We start from the raw sequence: 24,599 nt of genomic DNA, 5'->3' as shown, positions 1-24,599 counted from the left end.
CCAATTAGTGAGCTATGGTAGGGGTGAAAGGCTGTATATCCCATTACCAACTCCCTGAGTTCTTCAGTTTCCCAAAGCAATTTTATTTTGCTCCAAGCCTGCTCTTCCAAACTACTGATTTTATATTTTAGTTGAGCACAAGCAGGATTTTAGTCATTAAGTGTAAGCACAGCATTTATTTTATTGTGTAAAAATCAACTCACCCAATACCCAGCACAAAGCTTGGGTAATTGAAATTTAAGCACAGTACTCTTTGGGGGTTTAATAATAAAAAAATAATAATAGGGGATAGAGTTCATCCCATCACACTCCCATGGGCAATTTGCAGGTCTGCAGAACAATTCCTATATGGCAGCTATTCGAGCTTGGCCACCATATGAACTCTCCATCTGTACCTCCCCTCCTACACTGTTAGGGGCTATGATGATCTTAGGTGGTGCAGAGGGCTTTGTGTGGTATTTCATCCATATAAATATATTTCCCTCAAGTCCATGCTATGAAATGATTTATGTCAATATTATCCAAATTCAGCAGAACAGAACGTATAAGCTTCAGGAAATCCTTGAAACATCTGAGCTTACTGATCTTCTGACAATTCTGAAAAGTCACAGAGTACTGAGGAGGTAGTATAATGCACCAATCCTCAAAAAGAAGAGACAACTGATTCTGGCAATTGCTGTTGGGGGAGTCTAATTGCTGTCCCTGGTAAAATAATGAATCAACATTCTGAGAAATAGCATTAAATATCAGATGATAGTGGAATCTGTTTGTAAACATCAAGTTTTTCAAGACAAACTTGAATTTTCAAATATGTAATTACAAAATTAGGGCCAGATTCTGAAATCTGATCTACTTGGGTGGATTCCTGAGTTCATATGTAATCCCAGTGTTACATGCAAGTAAAATGGTCCACTTGGGCTAATCGAGTTGTAGGCTCAGGGCCTCACTGAAGCAGACATTTATGATTGGATACTCTATCTCACAAAAATCTTATTTTCAGTATGCCTTCCAACTGACTTGGCTGTGAACAATCTTGTGGGGAATGCTAGATGAATGCCAACAAAGAAAGGGATAGATGGAAATATATTGAACTGGGGGAGGTGTACAAAGGGGTGCCACATGATAAGATATTATATCCAATCTTACTTAACATTTTCATTAAGGTCCTGGGAGACTGGGTAAACAATATGTCAGCACAATTCACAGGTGGAACTAAATTGGGAAGCATTGCAAAGATGAGCGTGGACAGAAATAATAAAAAATTGACCCAGAAGGATTAGAAATATGGACAGGAAACTAAAACTAACTAAATAAAAGAGAGATGTGGTCTCTGAAAAATGAAAAGTAAGAGCTGGTACATCTGGGGAAAAGATTTAAACACAGATCAATGGGGGAAGAAATGGAGAGATGTTGAACAGCAAAGCTATAATGCAATTTGGGTTGTATGTAAAGAAAGACATGCATGAAAGATTGGGTTGCATGAAGAACAGGACATGAAAATAATAATAGTCTATATATGGTCAGGTTGTCACAGCACCTTTAATATTGTGCTCAGTTCTTAAATAACTTCAGCAGGGCCAGGATTTCACCTGTCATTTCTAGAAACATTGAAAAATTAGAGGGAATTCAAAGAAGAACAAGAAAGATTGAAGTGGTGAAAGGATTGATTTATGGGGAAAGAATACATGGCTTAGCAAAATGATAGTTTACCGTGGTGATGCAAAATAACAGGATACAACTAATTCAAGGATGCAAACACCAAGAAAGAGAGAAAAATTAGCTAGAGACATATAAGGAAAAATGGATAATTAGGAAAGGGAAAATGCAGATACTACTTTCTGACAATGAGATCTACTAAATTATGGAACAGCCTCCCTTGGGAAGTAATGGAAACCTCATCACTTGACATATTTTACATTTTCATGGATAAAGCAATAACAACAGTAATTTTCAACTCATTTGTATTATACACTACTTCTTTAGATAGTGGTCTTCTTCAAAAGGGCCAATTCTCTTCCCCTGCTCCCTAGCTTAATATTTATATTTGGTCAAATTATTTGTTGCAAGTAAATTATCAGATTCATTAACCCTTTTTTCCTGTTTGTGAGTCATACTCAAAGCCAGTCTTGATTTGTCTGAATGATTTGTATTCGTTACACATAAGCATTGACCAAATAGTTTCTGAGAAAAAATTACAAGCTACACTTGTTCCTGAACTGTTTACTTTGACTATTTATTACTCATACTGTGGAGATTGGGGGATGCGTGGTCAGGCCAAATCGCTGGAATCCGGAGCCTGGAACCAGAGCCAGGGTCAGAGTCAGGTGCCGAGCCAAAGGTCACAGCCGGAGAAAAAATCAGGAGTAAAGTCAAGGTTACGGTGTAGGATCAGGGACCTGAAGTGAGGTAGGAAAGCGGGAACTGGGAACAGAGAGGGGTCTGGGGTAAAGAAGGCAGGAACAGGCTGAGAGCCAGGAGTCAGCAACAGGCAGGGTTCAGGAGTCAGGCAAGTAGGCAGGGCCCATAGTAGCAGCCAGCCAGAGATTCAGTTAGCAGGGCTGGCTCTAGCCATTTTGCTGCCCCAAGCACGGCGGCACGTGTGCCTGCGGATGCTCCACCGGAACCGCGAGACCAACGGACCTTCTGCAGGCACGCCTGCAAGAGGTCCACCGGAGCCGCCTGCCGATCTCCCGGCAACCAGCAGAGCACCCCCCGTGGCATGCCGCCCCAAGCATGCGCTTGGCGCGCTAGGGCCTGGAGCCGGCCCTGTCAGTTAGCTACTCAGATAACTTCCTGTGCCACTTTCTGGTTTAAATAATATACCCCAGCGAATTGGTGGGGCTGGACATCTACCCCAATTAGGAGCTTCATAGGCAAGGACCTTTGTAAGCAAGATCTTCACTAGCCCATGGGTGGTGGCCATGGTCTGAGCCCTGCTGCCTGGGAACCTCAAGGGCCAGGTGTGGAGCCTGCAGTCCCTCACACATAATTTGTGATTGGTCATTTCAATCACACGCGATTGACACTTCTAAGTGGGAGAACAATAAGAACACGATGATTAATGAATGACAAATAAGGAATAGTGAGTAACAAATGACAATAGGATGAAGTTCAGAATGCACAAAAAATTTCAGAAATAAACCAGCTGCCATCCAAATTCTTACAATAAACTAATTCTGTGAATAAGTGCACATCAAACTTGCTATGTTTATTCATGAAAGTATATGCAAATCCCCTTCTGTATTATCTTCCCAACTCTATTGACCTCATACCTTTCCATTGTGCTTTAGCTGCATTCATAAGAAATTTTAGGACAGCATAAAAGTTGACTGTCCTGCCATTTTGTGTCTGTGCTGTTTATTTAATCTTTCTGGCTAAGCAATTTTATTAGTATTGAATTTTCCCCTGTTGCCTTTCCACATCTTTTTGCAGTTTGATTCTGTCCTCCAGTGTTTGCTGATCCTCCAGTTTTGATCATGGTTGAATTTACACCAAAGAAACACTCAACAAAGAAAGACATGAAGCAGCTGTGCAGGATGCAGATATATACTTGCTATTCCGAGTTTAGTTGATCAAAATAGCCCCTGGAATCCTCAAAAGAGTCCTGCACTGGGCTACAAGTAGCAGGAAGTGTCACTGCTTGAAGACTAACTGATGCTTCACCATTGTGACAGAAGGAGCTCCAAGGGCTGCAGTTGGAGGACCACTGCACTAGAAAATACACTGTAGAAGTAAGCTTGCATTGGCAGTGAGAGGGACTAAATCACCTGCTATGTCTTTTATCAGCTCTAATTTCTATGATTTCATGAAGGATCAATAAGTAAAAGATTTACTCCATGGCATTTACATTAAAACAATACTCCGCTGTTGAAAGCTGTGGACCCTTTCAAATTACTAGGGTGGGGGTGGGGGACAATTAGGTAGAGTTTGATGAAATACCAGCATTTACACACATACAATTGCCTTTGGTCAGTAATGCTATGAAAAATGTATGATTACCATTATTAAAAAAGTAGTTGTACCATAAATAAATAAATAGCTAGTTAGCTAGCCACCAGGAAGATGGTGGAGTAGAGAAAGCTGGGAAAGAAACAGACTAAGCCAGGAGGAGAAGACACCCTTCCTCCCCTTTCCCCCCACAGATCAGACACACTGGAAACAGGGTCCTAGGAGCATTTAAAAGTAGATGGGCCAGACCCTTTCCTGGAAAATCATCATAGCTCCTCTGATGTCAGTGTGCTCAAAAGTGTTGTCTGGAATTTATTTATATATAAATGATTGGTAACTTAAAAACACAATAGAGAGGTAATATTGCCAAGACCTTTGCCTGCTTAAAGAATGAAAGATTTGGTTATATAGTAAATGAAGGATGCTCTCCCTCTCCCTCTCTCTGGTATGTCTAAGGCACCTGCGGCCTGGGGAAGTAGTGTGGTCCAGTGAACAAGCACTAACTCAGGAGTCAGAAATGCTGGATTCCATGCCCAGCTCTGCCACTGACCTGCTGTGTGACTGGGCAAAACATTTCACCTTCCTAGAGTTTCCCCATCTAGAGATAGGGGATAATAGGACCTATCTTCTTTTGTAAAACCCTTTATGATCTACAGATAAAAAATGCTATGCAAGAGCTAGGTGTTATTATTAAGTAAGCAAAATACCCCAGATCCAATGGGGAGTTTTGTCAGCGCAAGGACTTCCTGATCTCAAATTTTGTTAACAACAAATAACAACATTGTATTTAAATTATTAGACTGACTTTTTTTTCTTATATCATTACAACATGTTTCACAATAGGTACTTTTGGGAAAAAAAGCTTAAAAGATTAAAGATAAGATGAGGTGATGCAATTCAATAAATTCCTCTATATTCAGGCTAGATACCAATTAGTTCTGATTCTTCCTTAATTTCCACCAGGTTAAAGAAAAGATGGCTTCGAATTTGATAAGGATTATTTGCTTCTACACTGCTGTGCTTTAGTAATTCTCAACTATATTTTAACCTGCCACTAGGGTACTGGATATATGCATGTTTAGCTCTGTGTGATCCTGAATTATCTTCTCAAAATATACTTTATTAAAGAGATGAGTATTTTTACAGATATCTTTGTAACAAACCAAACCCTCTGGTTCTAATCACAAAAGAATTTAATAGTCAGTGGTCTAATAATAATATGCAATAACATGATATTAAAACATATCTCATTTGTATGCTTTGGCTCACATGATTAACTTTGGTTCTGTTTCAAGGAATGATTATAAAACTAAAAAAGAAAAATAATCCCTGCCCTTCAGATTCATTTTTCAAACACATATATCCGTTCCTTCTTAATGGCTTCAGTTCCTGGTGTTTAAATCTTGAAGCTATTGTACTTGATAACATGTGCTCATTAAACCTCCAGAATGTGCATGCATTTGAGAAATGAAAATTGTTTCCAGCCTTTATGGGAATCTGCACTAAGGATAAAGCCATGCAAAAATTGTCTATTGCACAGGGAAAACAAATCTGAAGGAGCAAAACTTTTCAAGGTCTTGTAAAAGTTTATGTTCTCATTAGAACAAACCTTATCACCACTTGCTGCATTACATTTGGGGAGTTTGAAGCAGCTTCCCTGTGGTTTCATTTGTTCTGGAAACATGCTAATGGTAGTTTCATGATTAGTGTTTGTGATTATGGAGTGTATAGAATGAGATCTGGAATAGACTTTAGAGGGCAACGAAATTCTAAATTGTATAGCCAAATAATTCACAACAGTGTTATTACTCTTGTAACTTTCTCTGAGTGGGAGTTGGAACAGGAAGGAGAGGGAAGCAGTTTGATGATCTTGTAGGTTTAAGCCTTGCCACCGTGGTATTTCAGCCACTGGTGCAGCAGCTGGACTAATACTTGGGCAAAACCCTGGTGTAGGACCAATTTTAAATGGTGCTGTGTGTCATATGTGCAGCTTACCCCACTTTGAAATTGGGGCTAAACTGCACCCCTGCAAGTTCTCCTGAATCAAGGTGAGCTCTATACGGTAGGGATGAGATTCTGTGCTGCCTCCTAGAGCACCAATCCCCGCACCAGATTCTGAGAGGGGTTCCTTTTAGAGAGCAATCTGCGGCTGTCTTGCTCAGTTCCTCCACTGATGGAAAACCTTCCTTCCCGCCTAACCCCTCCAGCCGGATCCGGGGCTTTTAGAGCAGATTTGCGTGAAAGGACAGGGCTGGAATGAGAATAGCAGCCTAAGGAATTTGCATCAGTGCAGCTACTTCACTTTTAGCTGAAATCCCAGTACAGACAAGGGTGCACAGTCAGATTCTGATGCCCTTACTCACTTTGAGTAGCAATTTACACTGTGAGCAGACACGAAGAAATGAGGCGACTGGGGGAGCAAACTGCTACTCACTGTGATTTAGGCTGTTAGAATCCAGCTTGTATCTCTTTATTATATGATGTTAAGTAGAAGATAACCACGTGGGCGTTGCAGTTCTATCAGAGCGTATTTGGCCACTCCAAGTTTAGGCATCGTTTACATTTAAACTACCCCTTCCGTCTCGTTATTTTGTTTTCTCTTGCAAAGGTTTAAATCCTGTTTAACGGATTTTATTCCCCAACAATTTGGCGAAAATTAGTGTATCATGGGCTTTTGTTTCAGAAACAAAACAAAAGTGAACTCTCTGGCGCAAAGGGTTTTGTTTTTGAACTCCCCCCCCCCCCCCCCCAAAACCCAACACCTCCATGTGGTTTTACTAAACTGAACAAGAGGAACAAATTGCTGCTTTCCTCGCCTGCATTCACTCACACTTTGCCTTGCCTGCAGCATTGTTTTTGCTGTATTTTGATTTTTTTTTTAAAGCTCCTGTAAAGGTCCCCATGAGGTTTCTAGACTCACCTTTTGTCAGGGTATATGCTGGTAAATTTGAAAGCAAGCGTATCTTTCCCACAAAACTTTTGATGTGAAGATCGATTTATTTAACCTCACGCAAGTCTAACAAAATGTAACGCGTGTGTTTCAGCAACTCAGGGTTGTAAACACAGCATGCTAAAGCCAGATGCCTAAAAGGGACACATCATACAGTTTCTCTGTTAGCTCGCCTGTCACTCAAGGGGTGCAGCCTGGATGTTGCCTCAGAAAATGTCTGTTTCCTTCAATTCCAAATGTCCTTCGTTAATACAGAATGCTTTGTTTTTAATATGATTGTTTTATTATAGCAGTAGTCATAAGTAGTAACAAAATCCCAACAGAAAGCAACATAGCACTCTTCCCCTCGTTAGGTCAAGCATGCACTGATCATTTACATTTTATGGAGGACTGGTATGATCATAAAATCGGTCTAGTAGCAGCTAACAAAAAATATGTACTTCTGCTTGATATACTAAATTTATGAAAAATAAGGCCAAGATGTCATACTCATTGATATCTTTGGCACCCTAACTGCTAAAGCATAATAACCAAAAGCACATCTTGAAAATGAAACTATAGTACTTGTGTCAATAGTGGGTTAGTATAATTAAATTTTCTATAAGATGTAAGAAAAATATTGAACATTCAGATCATCAGCCGATGCGAGATGCATGGCATGGAACTTACAGTAGAAAAGGAATATCCAGTACTCCTATAAAAAGAGTGTTCAAAAATAATGTTGACAATATTGATCTGATCAGAAACATACAAGCAGAAAACCCCTGAAAGTAACCCCTCTCCCACATACATACATAAAATCAACCAACCGTAGACACAAACGAATTCTAGAAATGAGGCAGAATGCCTTCATGGTTTCACTTGGTTTCAGTAATTTATTTGAAATTTCTACCTGATTTTTGGACTCCATTGATCTCTTTAGCACAGTTGATGTTATGTTTTTTTTTTAGTGTGCATGGAAGAAGAAGAATTACTGGAGTAGCAGGACCCCACTGATGTGCAGCGATGCTAATGTACATCAGAAAACCATACACTTTTTCCTCACCACTTTGTAAACAATGGTGAGAACTGTCAACAAGGTGACACTTTGGCACAATCAGGGAACTTGACACCTAACGATTTGTTGCCACCCGGCATTTGGGCAGATGGTTTCATTCCCTTTGAGCCTCCCATTTTTCAAACCACTCGCAGCTTCCTCCGTGCAAGGACTTTTAACATATTCTCACGGCAATATTTTTATGAGCGTGCTGCACCCGCATACACTCACATCTTAATCATAAACTATACAACCAAAAACATCACTGGCAACTCCCTCTCTTCTTTCTTCCACCACCTAAGGAGACAGTATTGGGACTAAGAGCTGGTGGCCTTCCTGCCTTGTCTCTTGAAGGATTAATCCCAGGAGTTTCTCACTGATCAGCCCTGATGAATATTAAGCGAGGTGGAAGAAAAGGAGTGTTAATTCATATTCTTTAACTCATAAAAAATATCGTAAGGACTAATTATGTTGCCTACACGGATACATCACAAGTAACTGCTAATGTGGGAATTCCTGTCATTATCATTCTTCCCCCTAGCTTCCAACTACCGCGCCATCCCGCTTTATTTCTACAGATGTATGTGTTTGGGTTTCTAATATAATGTTTGTATAAGCACATTCTTAAATGTATTATAGGGGAAAGTCCTCTGCTTTTGTACAACTGAAGTGCCAGTGGGGGAAAATTTTAGTTGCCAAGTTTGCTGGAGAACAGAGCAATGTGTTTGCACACGTGTAATTGACAGACTGTTCATTTCTTGGGGGAATGTCCCACTGAGTCCATGCAAGGGACACTGTGACACGGGTGTCCCCAGGGATCAGAGGATTGGTTAGGGAAGATGCTGATTTGCATACCCTTATCTATATAACCTCTGGAGAAGGGCGGAGAGAGCAAAAAGGCAAGCTGTAGCCTGGGGCACGCACAGCTACTTAAAGACTCCTGGCACCAATTACACAGCGGAGAGGTTCTGATGGCCGGAATGTGTTTAAACGGGGGGCAGTGATCAGTCTGTGCATTCAAGAGTGGGGGCTTTTGGTCTGTTTCTAATCTGGCATCTTTAAAGCTTCTACAACACAAAGTGCCAGTGGCTTTTTTTGAGGGCTGCGTGGTAGGATCTCAGAGGCTATGTCTCCTGATCTCACACTGTCCAGAGCTGAACTAAGCTCTCTGCTGCTGTGTCTCCTGGCTGCAGGGTGCCTGACTGAGATGGTCAGGTACCACACGTACGAGGAAGACGCCCCCGGTACAGTCATTGGGGTGCTGTGGGACGATTTGCAGTCTAGCTCTGGGGACAGACCCCTCGGCAGTTTCTGGCTGATGGAGCAGTTCAGCAACAGCTCACTGGTCCGGGTGCGGGAGGGCGACGGGCAGCTGAGCATCGGCGAGGAAGGGATCGACCGGGAGCGGCTGTGCGGCCAGTCCCTCCAGTGCGTCCTGGCTTTCGACGTGGTGAGCTTCTGGCAGGAGCAGTACCGGCTGGTGCACGTGGAGCTGGAGGTGCGGGACATCAACGACAACGCGCCGCGCTTCCCCCAGGCGCACATCCCGCTCGAGGTGTCCGAGAGCGCCGCGCCCGGCACCCGCCTGCCGCTGGAGATCGCCGTGGACCCAGACGTGGGCTCCAACTCCATCCAGAGCTTCCAGCTCTCGCGCAACAGCCACTTCGGCATCGAGGCGCAGCCGCGGGCGGACGGCGGGAAGAGCGCCGAGCTGGTGCTGCTGCAGGAGCTGGACCGCGAGACCCAGGCCGCCTACACCCTGGAGCTGGTGGCCCAGGACGGCGGCAGCCCGGCCCGCGCGGGCACGGCCACGGTGAGCGTCCGGGTGCTGGACGCCAACGACAACAGCCCGGCCTTCCCGCAGGGCTCGGTCACGGTGGAGCTGGGCGAGGACGCGCCGCGGGGCTCCCTGCTGCTGGACCTGGACGCGGCCGATCCCGACGAGGGGCCCAACGGGGAGATCGTCTACGGCTTCGGCAGCCAAGTGCCGGCCGAGGCGCGGCAGCTCTTCCGGCTGGACCCGCTCTCGGGCCGCCTGACGCTGGAGGGGCCGGTGGATTACGAGCGGCAGCGGACCTACGAGCTGGACGTGCAGGCGCAGGACCGGGGCGCCAGCCCCCTGGCGGCCACGTGCAAAGTCATCGTGCGCCTGGCCGACGTGAACGACAACGCGCCGGGCATCAGCATCAGCCCCCTGAGCGGCGCCCCCGCCGGCGCCGGGGTGGCCTACGTCAGCGAGGCGGCGGCGCGCGACAGCTTCGTGGCGCTGGTCAGCACCTCGGACAGGGACTCGGGCCCCAACGGGCAGGTGCGCTGCGCCCTCTACGGGCACGAGCACTTCGCGCTGCAGCGCGCCTACGCCGACAGCTACGTGCTCGTCACCGCCGCGCCGCTGGACCGCGAGCGCGTCGCCGAGTACAACCTGACCCTGGTGGCCGAGGACCTGGGCTCGCCGCCCTTCAAGAGCGTCCGGCAGTACACGGTGCGCGTGAGCGACGAGAACGACAACGCGCCGCTCTTCTCCAAGCCCGTCTACGAGGTGGCGGTGCTGGAGAACAACCCGCCGGGCGCCTACCTCGCCACCGTGGTGGCCCGGGACCCCGACCTGGGCCGCAACGGGAAGGTGCTTTACAGGCTGCTGGAAACAGAGAGCCCGGGCGGCGGCCCCGGGTCCGCTCTGGTCTCTGTGGATCCCCGCAGCGGGTCCGTCCGCGCCCGGCAGCCCCTGGACTGCGAGGAGCTGCCGCTGGTGGAGGCGGAGATCGAAGCCTGCGACGGGGGCGCCCCGCAGCTGTGCCAGCGGGCCCGCCTCAGGCTCCGGGTGGTGGATCAGAACGACAACGCCCCGGTCATCACCTCCCCGCCGCTGGCCAACGGCTCCGCCGAGCTGCCGCTGCCCGCCAGCGCCCCCGCCGGGTACCTGATCGCCCGCTTCGCGGCCAGCGACGCGGACCAAGGCGCGAACTCCGAGCTCTCCTACTCCCTCCTGGGCGGTGCCCACCCGGTGGTCGCCCTGAACCGGGACACCGGGGAGCTGGCCCTGCGGAGGAGGCTGCCCGGAGGGGCCGCGGGAGCCGCCTTCCCGCTTATCGTCGCTGTCCACGACGGCGGGAGGCCGTCGCTGTCCTGCACAGCCGCCGTTCGGCTCGTTCCCACGGACACACTCCCCTCTAGCGTGGAGATCGTGGTCGTGCAGCCCTCGGCGGAGGAGCTGCAGCTGCAGCCCAGCCTGGATCTCTCCGTGGTCCTCATCGCTGTGCTGGCCGGAGGCTGCGGCTTGCTGTTGATCGCTATCATCGCCGTTGCCTCCACCTGCAGGAGGAGCAAGAGTCACTTCCAACCTGGGCCCGAAGAGCAGGGGAGAGGCAAGGAAGCCAGGCTGCTGAAGGGCTCGGGCTCCCAGGCAGGGAGCTCCTACTCGGGCCAGGCAGGCTCCTGCCAGCTCTCTGTTGCCACTGAGTCTGATAACCCCAGTGACACTTCCGAGGCCGAGGAGAGCAGCAGAGAGTCCTTGTGTCATTCTGCCCAAGAGAGGAAAGCCAGGAGCAGAGACTCCCAGGTAAGCACGCCTGATTCCTTTTCAGCGGTTCTGCGATGAATTCATCCTTTCAACTCCCAAGGATCTGTAGTAAGTGCTTGACACAACATTCCATGAGGTCACTTAGCCAATTCAGTTTGATTCATATCTGGACATTTTTTGTGATAGGAGAACTAGATCTGTTTGCTTGTAGTCAGACAAGCATACTAGACTGGGAGTCTGAAGATCTGGATCTGATTTCTGGCTCTGCCACTGGTTTATTGCCTGTATTTCACCTCTCTGTATCTCAGTTTCCTTATCTGTAGAATAGAAATAAGCGTATGTACCCACCTTGTAAAGTGCTTTGAGATCTACACATGAAAAGGATTCTATCACAGCTAAGTATTATTATAGAGATATGTGTGTGTTTTTGTTGATATATATTGGCTATGGTTTATTTCTGTTTGTTGTAATTATTATTATTTCCATGTATTCGATATGTTAGAATCATATTATCCATCCCCTTGAAGTAAACATTCTGTTTAAATTATTGTTTGGCCATTTTTATACTGAGAAATGCAGAAGTATTAACATAGCTATTTCTTTCTTTTGTCAGGGTCAAGTTCTTGTTCCTTTTCATCCCCCATGTCTTTGGCAGGAGCGAGAATCTGCTTTGAGTTTAAGGTAAAGTAGTGTTTTTCATACATTTAATATTTTTGGACATTTACAGAATTTCATATTCAGGCAGAGTATGGAAAAGACAATACACGAATGGTTTCCTTTTGCTTTCAGCTCCCAGTCAACTCCTGATCAGTTTAGTGCGAAAGACAGTGGGAAAGGAGATAGCGAGTTTAATGATAGTGATTCTGATATCAGTGGTGAGGGGTTAAAGAGGCCACCTTCACAGTCAGCTGAAAAGCAAGTTGGTAAGTATAAATTTAACCTCAAAGTCTTCAGGGCAACATGTCTAAAAAGATAGTTGAACTATGATGTTGTCCCTTCAAATGTTTCTAGTATTAACAAAGTCTGTAACATTAGACTAAGCTTTTTGGGGCAGAGATCATGGGATTTGAACCACCACTGAAGTAATGATCAGTGAAGTTACACAGACATGAAACTGAAATGACCCAGTGGAGAATCAGGTCTTCTAGTGTTAATTTGCCAACTGTGGTTTTTGGGCCTTCCATTTTAAGGTACCTACTTAGCACACTTTAAAGGGGCCTGATTTTCAGAAACTGACACTTTATGGTGTCTCAAGTTGAGCATCCTAAAACTCAGATCCCAAAATCATTTGTCATGTTTGAAATTTTAGGCCTCCCGTCTTCATATTTTTTTCTGTAACACATAAAATATATTTACAATTAAATTGCTCCTTGTTGAATCCCTTTGCCGTTACTAAAGCCCTGGTCCTGGAAACACTTCAACTCAGATTGGGTACAGTTACTCATATGTGTAAGTGTTTCTTTCTAGGATCCGAACCTACTTTTAGGACATGACATTGCTCCCATTGAAATGTATGGGAATCTGCCCCTTAACAGAAATGTGGATATGTTTTTCTCGATATATAACGCTCTTTTTGGTAGAAATAAACACATCTAATTGCATAATGCTGGTGAAAGTTATAGGAATTTGATATTTCACTTCTGACAGAACATATTAGATCACTGTATTCCAGAAAAAGAAGTGTGATCGTTAAAACATTACTTCTCTTCCAGGTACTGCAGCCTGTACAGATGGACAGACCTACAAGGAAACAGAAAGATATTGTAGATTTTATGTCCACCAGTCCCAAACAAGCAAAACCATCCCATTGCATTATGAAAATGATTATACAGTTGCATATTCTACACCAATTTATCAGCCCATCCTTCAGCTTGGGAAGCCCAATTTTCTTCCACAACAGCCAAAGCTGAAAGAGTATCAAGTTAATATTCCTAAAACTGAAAGACTACAAAGTGTATTTGAAAGAGTTCTAAGTGATGGGCCAGCAACACCACCAACCACTCTGTCAAGACAGTATAAGGGACTAAATCTCCCTCCACAGAACACTTTACTCCCCAGTGCCTCTGAAGTAGCAACATCATTCTGACATAGCAATGTAAAGACATCGAAAACTGTCATAGGAATGGACTAAATGTGTTTATGTTTAAGTGTAAATGTTACCAGCTGAGATGTGTAAATGAAATCCCACCCAAAAATCAAATATAACTTTGAATTATGGCAAAAGCAATCAATTTCTAGACAAATCATCCTTCTAAATATGTCCTTTATGTTTACCAAAGAGTCAAAATAAAAAAAAATCATATTAAAGGACATAGTTACTGCTGCTAAAGAAGGATGGGGGAAAGCAAAAATTTGTTTTATATTGAAACAATGTAAATAAAAAGTGTAGATCTAGATGTACATTTAAAAGCTAAATGTGTACCTGTGTCTGTTCTGTTTCTTATGAAATACTTATTTCCTGATTTATCAGACTATCCACCTGTTATGTTTGTGTTAGCTGTCAAATAATAAATGCAAATTTAGGCTGCAATCCTGTAACTGGAAAGAGGCAGGCAGACCCCTTTTGTCCATGAGGTAAGATAGAAGCCTTAGGGTATGTCTACACTAAAATTAAAAACCCACAGCTGCCATGTGTCAGCTGACTTGGGCTCAGGCTAATAGGCAGTTTAATTGTGATGTAGACGTTGGGGCTTGGATTGGAGCCTGGGCTCCGGAACCCTGCGAGGGGTAGAGTTCCAGTGGTCAGGCTCCAGCTTCAGTCTACACCGCAATTAAACTGCCCTTTAGCCCAAGCCTGTGAGCCCAAGTCAGCTGGCATGGGCCAACTGCGGGTGGCTAATTGCAGTGCAGACACTCTTAGGAGTGTGAGTAAAGACTTTAGTCATGGGCTCTTAATAAATAATCAGGAAGAATATCTATGTTGAAGGACTGAGTAGTTCAGGGTAATGAAGAGCCATTCTAATCTGGTTGGGGATACTGATGTTAAAAAATCACATTCTCATTGGCTGGTTAGGCCTTTTGGATGATGCCACAGCTGTATCTCAATCCCTGCAGGGCATAATTTGTACCGCATTACTGATTCACACATGACCATTCCCTACACCGTGTGTGTGTGTGTGTGTCAGAGAGTAACACTTATGTGGGGAGGACAAAGATAATAAGGCTTGGTTGGCCAGTAGGTTTTACCACATTATCGGTGTTAAATAAGATCTGTGAGTATGAGGATGAAGGGAGGCAGTTGGAGACGGGGAGAGAAGTTATATCTAAAACCGATTGCGTCTCACAAAAGGCCAAAGGGCCATTTCAGTAGCTGTTTGTTGCTGTTCAGACGTGGTCAGCTCAATTTCTAGTGAAAAGCAGACTCCCAGTGCTGTTCATTAACATTTTTATTAAAGAGAGTGAGTTAAATTTGGCTTTGTTAATAGGGCAGTTTGGCTTCTGGAGATAATGGGGGTGGTGGTGAAGGATTTCTAATAGCACAGGGAACCTTAAAAATAGGGTTGGGGAAAATAGTATTTATAACTTTTCTCTCATTTCTCATATCGTTACTAGGAACTACTTTCATAATTCATAAGTTACATCTTAAAAAGTGAAAATAAAATTTATGAAATGCAAAATGAATGAGCCATATTCGGCAGCAATAAGCTACTCAAGGGTGTGTGTCAGGAGGCTGTTTTGCTTTGGAGGTTCTTGGGTGACTTACAGCACTCACCCATGTGACCAAATTGTGCACTCATAGCCTATTAGATTATAGCCTATAAGAAGCCTACAGTTTTGTAGCTTATTGCTATATTCACATCTAACTCATTCTAATCTTTGTCAGTAGAAATGAATCCTGAACCACAATCATGAATCCAAATTCTGGATGTGAACTCCATATCTTTGGAATGAGGCAATACAAAAATTATGGGTGCAAACTCCCAAATTTGAGAGTTTGCAATCCAGGCTCGGATCAAAACTTTTCAATATGTCACAAAAAGAACAGGAGTACTTGTGGCACCTTAGAGACTAACACATTTATTTCAGCATGAGCTTTCGTGAGCTACAGCTCACTTCTTAGAATGCATAGAATGGAACACACAGACAGGAGATGTTTATACATACAGAGAACATGAAAAGGTGGAAGTATGCATACCAACAGGAAGAGTCTGATCAATTGAGATGAGCTATCATTAGCAGGAGAGAAAAAAATATTTCACAGTGTTCAGCTGTGGTGGTTAAATTGAGATCACATAGAGCAGGGGTCAGCAACTTCTGACATGTGGCTTGCCAGGGTAAGCAGCCTGGTGGGCTGGGCCAGTTTGTTTACCTGCCGCATTGGCAAGTTTGGCTGATCACTGCTCCCACTGGCTGCGATTCGCCGTCCCAGGCCAATGGGGGCTGTGGGAAGCAATGGGGGCTGAGGGATTTGCTGACTGCAGCTTCCCACCTGCCCCATTGACCTAGAGTGGTGAACCGTGGCTAATGGGAGCCGCAATCGGCCAAACCTGCCTATGCGGCACATAAACAAACTGGCCTGGCCCACCGGGGTGCTTACCTTGGCAAGCCCCATGCCAGAGGTTGCCGACCCCTGACAGAGAGCTACATTTGAACTGCATATTTGGATATGTAGAGATCCACATTTGACTAGCGTGGTTTACATAATCTAGATACTGCCACCCTGGCTGCATTTGGCATTGGTTCAGGGTAAACGTAGTTACATGGCCTTTCTTGTTAAACACCCACAGCCTGTCCCCTGCACAGCCTTCTGCACCAGCCATTATGAGGTCAGGATGGAGTAGCGTGCAAAGCTTTGCATCATGGGATAATTTCACTCTATGGAAGATCAGGAATATATTTAGTAATGCAGCCACTCAGTTGATGATATATTTTCCTTTTGCACATCCTACATTTTTACATAAGGGAGGGATAGCTCAGTGGTTTGAGCATTTGCCTGCTAAACCCAGGGTTGTGAGCTCAAACCTTGAGAGGGCCAGTTAGGGATCTAGGACAAAAGTGGGACTTGGTCCTGCTAGTGAAGGCAGGTGGCTAGACTCAATTACCTTTCAGGGTCCCTTCCAGTTCTATGAGATACATATATCTCTCTATATTATTTCTGCTTTAATTCCAATGACCTAGTCTGGAAATCAGAATAATGATCTCATATTACAATAATTCGTGCTCTCAACCAATGAGCCCAGATAAACTGTTGTGATTCATCTGGCAGGTTGGGAGCTGTCTTTAATACATCTCTCTGTTTTAAGATTGCTGTACAAGAAAACAAACGGGGACATAAATGAAAAGCCACTGAAATGGTGTGTACAAAATCAAGGGGCTAATTCCTCCCCCAATATATTCTAGCTCTCTGCTTACCCAAAAAAGACTCATACAAACATCTACAAGGCCATTTTCAGAGCTAGTAATATGGAGTACTAGCTAGCCTGAGAAAGAAAATGTTAGTTCAGCTACAATACCAGGCCTGAGTTTGCAGCCCCTACTCAACCTCTGAACTCTGTGTGGGTCTCAGAAATGGTCCCACAATCATAAAAAATAACTTGAAAAAAAAAAGACAAAAAATACTAATTTCAGACTCTCACCTAGGAGGAGTGACTATCAGAATAGACTCCAGATCAATCCATCTATAACAGGGCATTTGGCAATCCCCCCACCCTGCTATCCTGGGTACCGCAAAAACCAATTAGATTCCTTCAAGGCCTCTCCACCAACACCTGCATAGTACAATACAACCATTCTAATACACATGACCCTATTACTTTCAGACTCTGGGAGGGAAAAGATTCTCTTTCAGTCTAGCTACAACTAGCCCTAGCCTCCTAATGCTTCCTTCTTGCCTTTTATAAAGCTAGTCAGTTGATGGGCCAGTTAATTACAGCCTCCTCATCTGATTGGCTAATGCCTCCCTATTTCCTCAAGATAACTGATGCCACAGCGACTAGAGTGCTCATCAATCTGTTAGGCCTCAGCACTCTGTCACATCCTCACAATAGATTCCCTACTTCCTTACACTTTGTGTAGTCAATCACACCTGTTAAAGTTTGTTCACTGAGGGAGTGAAAAGGTAGGAGTCTGACCTGGCATAGTTTTGCACCTACTTTCCTTTCTTTTTGCACATCTGTAAATGACTACATAAGGTGCAAGACAGTGCGGCCATGGGCCCCTTCCTGCCCAGCATCTCCTGGCTACCTTAACTATGGTATCCGCATGCAGTTGTATGAGGGACTAGCTTTTGCCTTTCAGGACACATAACCAGATCTGGCTGGTTTACTGGAGGCAACAGCTGGAATTTAGTATTTAAAACCAAAGATATCATAATGCTAACAAGTACAGATACACTGTGTTATGTTAATTGTATTAACTATATCCTAATTATATGACATATATAATGTATGCAATACACTACCTGCTCAATGCTATGTGTTAGGGAGCTGTGCTGGGATATATGAGATAGGTGCCAGCTGCAGCAGCAAGTGGAGAAAATGCTGAAGACTGCAGTACTACGGTGGTTAGTGAGGACACACAGAAGGGTGGTTAGTGGGAACTCTGGATTTTTTCAGGTGCAAATGGTTGCAATACTTATCTGTACTATTTGCTCCGGAAATGGTGCACTCCTTTAATGTAAAGGGGCCTTGGAAGTTCAGGGTGAAATCCTGGCCCTACTGAAATCAGTCGGAGTTCTGTAATTGACTGCAGTGGGGCTAGGATTTTGCTCTTTCTGTATTTATTCATATGTATGCATTTAAAGGCCTTCAGTGGTACTCCCCAAATATGTCTTCTTTTGATAGATGAGTGTAAATTTTCTGGAATGAAAATATAAGCTACCCAATTGTAGGAATTCTGAAAGAAACAAGAAGTGCTGGGCACGTCAATTTATTTTCTAGTTGTATATCAAACAAGACAGCATTTTTGTTTGGAAATAAATAAGTGGCTAATGCTAAGCTAATGTTCTGAGTACTGTATTAAATCTGGCAAAGTTCAGCTTTGGAAAACTCCAAGGCTGCAATTCTTTTACAGTACATTTTATTTATTCAAACATACACAATAGGGATGAAGTTAAGGGGAGTTCACCTATATATTTACAGTATAACCTCCATAAGAAACTGCCCTTATTAAAGAACCCCATGTCTTCAGAGATAGCTCCAAAGGATTCCCAAATGTGTGAATTATAATTGTGCTCCAACTTTGTTGAGAAGATCATTTCCATTAAGCAACTGATTATTCTCAGCCCTTTAAGTGATGGCTCAAGACAGGTTTCACTGTATTGTAATTAGCCAAAGAAGAAGCAAATCACTTTAAAACTTAGTCCATGCCTGCAGTTGCTATTTTGTGATATGCATGAAAATTAATTGCAGTTTAAATTTACTGAACACAAAGTGAAGCTGGTGAGTCACAATTTGCAGTTCATTGAATAAATGTCAGTTATAGATTTTTGTGGTTGAGCACTAGAGAGGTAATGGGATGTTTGCTCTCATTAGAGGTGGCATAGCACAAGATACCATAAAATGTAATTAGGGGAACATCAATCATTTAAAATATGCAGCAAGGATTAAATATATTGCCATGCACAGAGGAATGAAAGAACTCATTAACAATATAGTCTAATGCAACAGCATGAGAGGGCTTGATTTTCAAAAAAGGAATCTTCCAGTGCATTGAAGATCATAACAGGCTGTTCTTCATGTTTTAATTGAGGTTTGAATCTAATTTTACTTCTGTTAGGATAGATGAACTTTTATGTATGTGGCTTTATAAAAATTAGTGTTTGTTAACTGTTGATTACCAGAACTTTTCTTTATGGTGCACTTAAGATCATGCAAATATCTTTAGAACTGTGTATTCAGCTCATCTTTGCCATGTTGCTGTGGTGCAGTTATCTGATGGCAGCTTAGTCCAATATGTTTTCATGCTCTGTCTGATATCTGACTTGCAGAGAGATATTGCAGGATAGTGTAAGAAGCCAAGAGGATAGGGATACTTCAAGGCTTTGGCTGGCTGTGAGCACAGTTCCTTTTCCTCTGCTGGTAAAAAAAACAGGGGACAGCTAAGATCCTGTTTCTTTTTATTCTTTTCCTTCAATTTTGCCTACAGTGTGAGTTACAGTTTTGGTAGGAGTGGTTCTTGCTCCTCTTTAAAGTACTGTTCCAGTCAATAGGATATTAGAAAAGCTCAAGACTTGGAGGTCTGTAGAAAAAGCTAATTTTAGCTCTTTGGGTAGTGAGAGGATCCAGTTCTTGTGAATTGTGGTCCTCTGATCTCTTTTTCCCTGCCAGCAGAGTCCCTCAAAGGGTCTGTCTTAGGTTGTATTCCTTTATTTATGCTGCCAGGCTGAAGCAACAACTGGGAACTAAAGTCTCCTAAGAGGAGAAACTCTATCAAATGGCTTTATTTATTCTACCTCTCTTTAAAACTTGTAACTGTAAAAGTCACTCACTCAAGGGACCTTTAGATTTTATACACAATGCAGTTTTGAAAGCAAGGGTCTGGGAGACCGGCCCTTTGTATCCTGGGTGCTGAATGGAGGACAAATGTCTGCCATAAAGAGATTCTTTTCTCCTTTCAGGAATTATTAGGTAGTCCAACCCTTACTGTTTTGCTTAAATGTAGCAAAATTATACAAGCATAACACTTTGTGTTATAGGCTTCTCTTTCTTAGATATTCTTACTTTCTTTACCCTGGTAAGAACCCCCGCCCAAAAGTCAGAAACTCTTCTAGAGCTCATATGTGCTATTTTAAGTCTGTGCTCAGAAAGATTTTCTCTTTTCTTTGTTAGCTTCACTCAGATGAAGGATGAACCCACAGAATCTGTACATATACATCTAGAAATATTGGCAGTTTTCAAGCTTTTTTTTCATTCTGAGCCTGACATGGAAATTGTATTGCATTAGGAAACTATTAAAAGGTATTCTAGAGAGGACTTTTCACCTAGTATTTGAGTCTCTGGCAAATCATTTGCTGGATCCCCACATTATAATAGTCAAACTACTTAAGACTGCAAATAATAGAATTTTTTTTTCTCTGAATTGCAGCTCATGCTCCCTAGCCCTCTGGCCCCCATGGCTTTTCTTGTTTAGAAAGCTTTCTTTACCTATATACTGATAAAAAAGACCAATGATCTGTGGATACAGAGGGACTCTATGGATCATTGTCACCTCAATATAAAAAATGTAACCCCCCTCCTGTTCACTGGCCCAGTATGAGGTTGTTCAAGGTAGGGGAAGCCTTGCTTGTGTAGGGTGACCAGATGTCCCGATTTTATAGGGACAGTCCTGATTTTTGAGTATTTTTCTTATATAGGCTCCTATTACCCCCCAACCCCATCACGATTTTTCACATCGGCTGTCTGGTCACCCTAGTCTTGTGACTTCTTTTACGCAACTTTGGGAAGCTGGGCCTGAGGCTCCTTTGTGCAGACCAGACCCACTCAGACAAACCACCAGGAATGGAACATAGAAGAGGATTACAGTCCAGCAGCTTCCTCTCTGCCTGCCTGCTATGTGCTCCCAGCCTAGTCAGTGCTGAGATCTCCTCCTGGGACAGCAGAAGGTACATTGTACAACACAATCCCCCTTACAAACATGTTCTAACTCCCACAATAACTAAACCACAAAACAAACAAGCCCATGTTCTCCTTTTGTGTCATTTAAACTCCTCTCAGGGTGTTCTGTAAGCCTTTTTTGGCCATACCTGTAAAGAACATAGAACAGGATTATGTGCAGCAGCCTCCTCTCTGCTGGCCTGCTACCTGCTTCCAGCTCAATCAGTGCTGAGATCTCCTGCTGGGGACAGGGAGTGGGGGACAGGGAGGGCAGGAACCAGGAAGTTCTCCCAATATGCCGCAGTTTGTAGTTCACAACTTGTAGTTCCCAGGGCTGCTGTTGAAGCATGCTGGACCTTGGGCTACAATAGCATCCTCTCCTGTGCATGACTCCTCCGCAATCCAGTAATGCAACATGGCTGGCTTTGTTTCCTTGCTACCATTACTCCCTTCAGGTGTTTTAGCTATCACTAAACAAAGGGACATTTAATTGTTCCCCCATGTAGTCTGAATGGAAGGTGGCTACTATGCCCATCAATTTCAAGAGATTTGTGATTGCCCATAGACCAAAGAGACGCTTGCTGGGAGCCACGTAACCTCTAGCTGCACATAACAATAATAAATATATCCCGATTGTAACTTTGAAATATAACCTGATCGATAATAGGGGAGCCAGAATTCATTATCTTTAACACATGCCAAGAATTGTTTATGTGACACCTGTCTTGGTACAATGTGAATAATGCGAAAGGTAGCCTGAAGGGTTCCTATCCTGGTGATTGACTACTGAGATCATGTTGGCCATATATTTTTATCTGTGTTACTTTGTTCAACAGTAAATTTAAAATGTACATAAACAAGTAATATGCACAACGGAAGAGAAAACTACATATATACACTCACAAGCCATATTATATGTGCCCCTACTCCCAAAGTTAACAAAGGTCATACCCACATCTTCAGTACAGATTATCTTGAACAGTCAGTGTGAAGAGAAGTCCAAAACCATAAAAGAACTGCAAAACCACAAGTCTTTGCCCAGTGAGCCAAAGGATCAGCTCCAATAGATTAGCCATTGATTAATATATACAAGAGCAAGTCTAACATATTCCATCCAGTAGGTGAGACGTACACTGTGGGTGAAATCATCACTTCATTTAAGTAAACTGAAAAATTCCCAATAACATCAATTTTTCATTTTGATTTTGATTTTTAATTTTTTTTACAGTTTTTATTAGAGCTGAATTAGGAAAAGATTTTCCCATTCTGCAAAACTTTTTGAGATTTCAAAAAATGTCCCTTCCCATATCAGGATGAAACTATGACCGAAGGAAGTTTTCCGCAGAACACCAGTGAGTGAGGGAGACCATAGTTGTTCGCCTGGTTGTCAGAGCACGTACTGTGCTTGATTCCAACCAGGGACTATGAACTGGGGGTTCCCACATTGCAGGTAGTACCATGACCATCATACTATTGAGTATTTAGGGATGGATATGTGTGGCACAGAGGACCATTTGTGGCTCACTATTCTGTGTCAGCAGTTCTTGTCAGGCCTGATGTACTCACTGTACCTGACACACTGTTATCATAATCTGTATCTAAAAGGTATTATAAGCATCCTGGAAAATTAATAACTCAACTGATCATTAATATTCTTGCATGTGGTATGTATGAGGTGTGTACAAAGAGTTATGAATAAGTGCTAGAATTATGTTATTAAAATGTGTTTGACAAGAAATACATAAGCCCAGGCTGCCCTAGACAAAGGAATGTGTATTTGCTTGTCCGGCAGAGACAATGAAGGTCTGTTTACATATAAAGTAATCAAAGCTATCAAGGGAGGGAGGGAAGAGAAAGCAACATGATGTCTGCCTCCTAGCAGGGGAGAGAAACTTCATCTGGGCTATAAAGACAAGGGATCTGAGCAAAATGCAAATGACAAGTAGTTGAACCAACTGACTGCATATAATATTAATGTATTATAAAAGTGTATAGAGCAAGATCTTTCCTGAAAGCTAATAACACCCTGGCGATTAATATCATTGTGAAACGGATGTATTAACACTGCATGAGGAACATATGGATAATTCAGGATATTATGCTTTAGAGTCTGTGACCAAACACCGGGAGAAACAGGCTTTCTCCCAGAAAAGAGAGAAGACCGCCATCTACCCATTTCCAATGAAATTAAGCAAGGTATGACCTAAACAATGCAGGCCCCATTTACATAAGGATTAGCAAGGGGATGGGAAGCCCACAAGAGGGGAAGAACAGTATGAGGTCATCCTGAGTCTGGGGACAAAACACTGAGCTTGGGAAGGTATGAAGAGAGAGAAGAAGGTACCTTGGCATCCATGACTGGACAAACACAAGGGGCCAGATCTCTTGCAAATGAAGTAAGATAGGTCTTTCAACCAAGGGAGTTAAAGTCTCTGGTAATGGAAGATTGGTAAGGAAACTACCTAGAAGAAAGACTGTAGTTTGTTAAGTTAGGTATTAGCCACTAGAAAGCATATTTTTTCTTTTGTTTGTTTGTAATCCCTTCTAGCTTATTCCTTCTTCTTGGTATCACTTAACCTCTGTCCTTTTGTTAAATTTCTTTTCATTTTTACAATAAACCAATTAAGTGCTGTGCTTGAAGGGAAAGGTGAATTTACCCTAGTTAGGTTAATAAGCTGTAATGTGTTTTTGTCTCTTTAAATGACAAAACTTATTAGATCCACCTCACAGACTAATGGAGTAATGCATAGCAATAGTAGATTGTCAGCCTTTATGTAGACCAGCACCAGAGAGGGGTGGGACACTTTGCTAGTGTATTTCACAAATATTTGCTGGCAGCAGAGGAAGAGTGAGATTCAGGGAGCTTGGGTTGCATTCCACGCTCTGGAGGGGAGCATGCTCAGGAGGTCACAAACCTTTGTGTCTGTTTCCCTACCAAGCTTGACCTTTTCTGGCCCATTCCTTCCAATGAGTCCATGCCCTAATCCTGTCTCTCCCCACACCTGGCTTCTAATAATTTCTGCTACTTATGATTCCTATGTCTTTGCCCAACAAATCTGAGTCTCATCCCTCTGGACATCTTGTCCCAGTCCAATCCTAGTCTCCTAGCCCAGCCATTCCCTGTTTTACTCACTCCCAGCTTCTTGTCTCCAGTCTCCTTGCTCATCTAGCCCAAGATCCTCCCCCATCTTGGTTCCTCATATGATCTGTCTCTTTCCCTCACACTGGTTTCCTGTCACCCCCATCCACATACCCACTGGCTCCCAGACCCAATCTCTCTCCTTGGAGTCCTCGTCCAAACTCAGTGTTCACCGGACTCCTTAACCAAGTCCCTTTTCCTAGGCAGTTCCAGTTCTGTCCCTGAATGCCAGCAACGTGTCAGGTCTGTTTCCCCATCCTTTCCTCCTCTCTATTGTTTCTCAGTCCCAGTGTCCTCGCCCAACCAGTCCCACTCTCCTCCCATTCCAACTTCATTGTTGTCATAAACAGATAGCTAAGGGTTAATGTCTCTTTCACCTGGAAAGGGTTAACAAACAACACCTGACCAGAGGACCAATCAGGAAACAAGATACTTTCAAATCTCAAGGGAGGGAAGCCTTTGTTTGTGGTTTT

General features: G+C 43.6%; 1 protein-coding gene across 1 annotated transcript; it reads left to right on the top strand.

The window, feature by feature from the left end:
* Nucleotides 1-7,182: 7,182 nt before the first annotated feature.
* On the top strand, nucleotides 7,183-13,787 carry LOC116826892 (protocadherin-8-like). The gene is made up of 4 exons (XM_032783942.2): nucleotides 7,183-11,493; nucleotides 12,068-12,135; nucleotides 12,244-12,377; nucleotides 13,167-13,787. The coding sequence occupies exons 1-4, from the start codon at nucleotides 9,061-9,063 to the stop codon at nucleotides 13,538-13,540; spliced, it is 3,009 nt and encodes a 1,002-aa protein (XP_032639833.1). The 5' UTR covers nucleotides 7,183-9,060; the 3' UTR covers nucleotides 13,541-13,787.
* The last annotated feature ends 10,812 nt before the right edge of the window (nucleotides 13,788-24,599 follow it).

The sequence above is a fragment of the Chelonoidis abingdonii genome, chromosome 1 (assembly GCF_003597395.2).
Source record: "Chelonoidis abingdonii isolate Lonesome George chromosome 1, CheloAbing_2.0, whole genome shotgun sequence".
In the NCBI taxonomy this organism is placed as follows: Eukaryota; Metazoa; Chordata; order Testudines; family Testudinidae; genus Chelonoidis; species Chelonoidis abingdonii.
The sequence above is the reverse complement of the archived record's forward strand: the minus strand, read 5'-3'. Positions and strand labels throughout refer to the sequence as shown.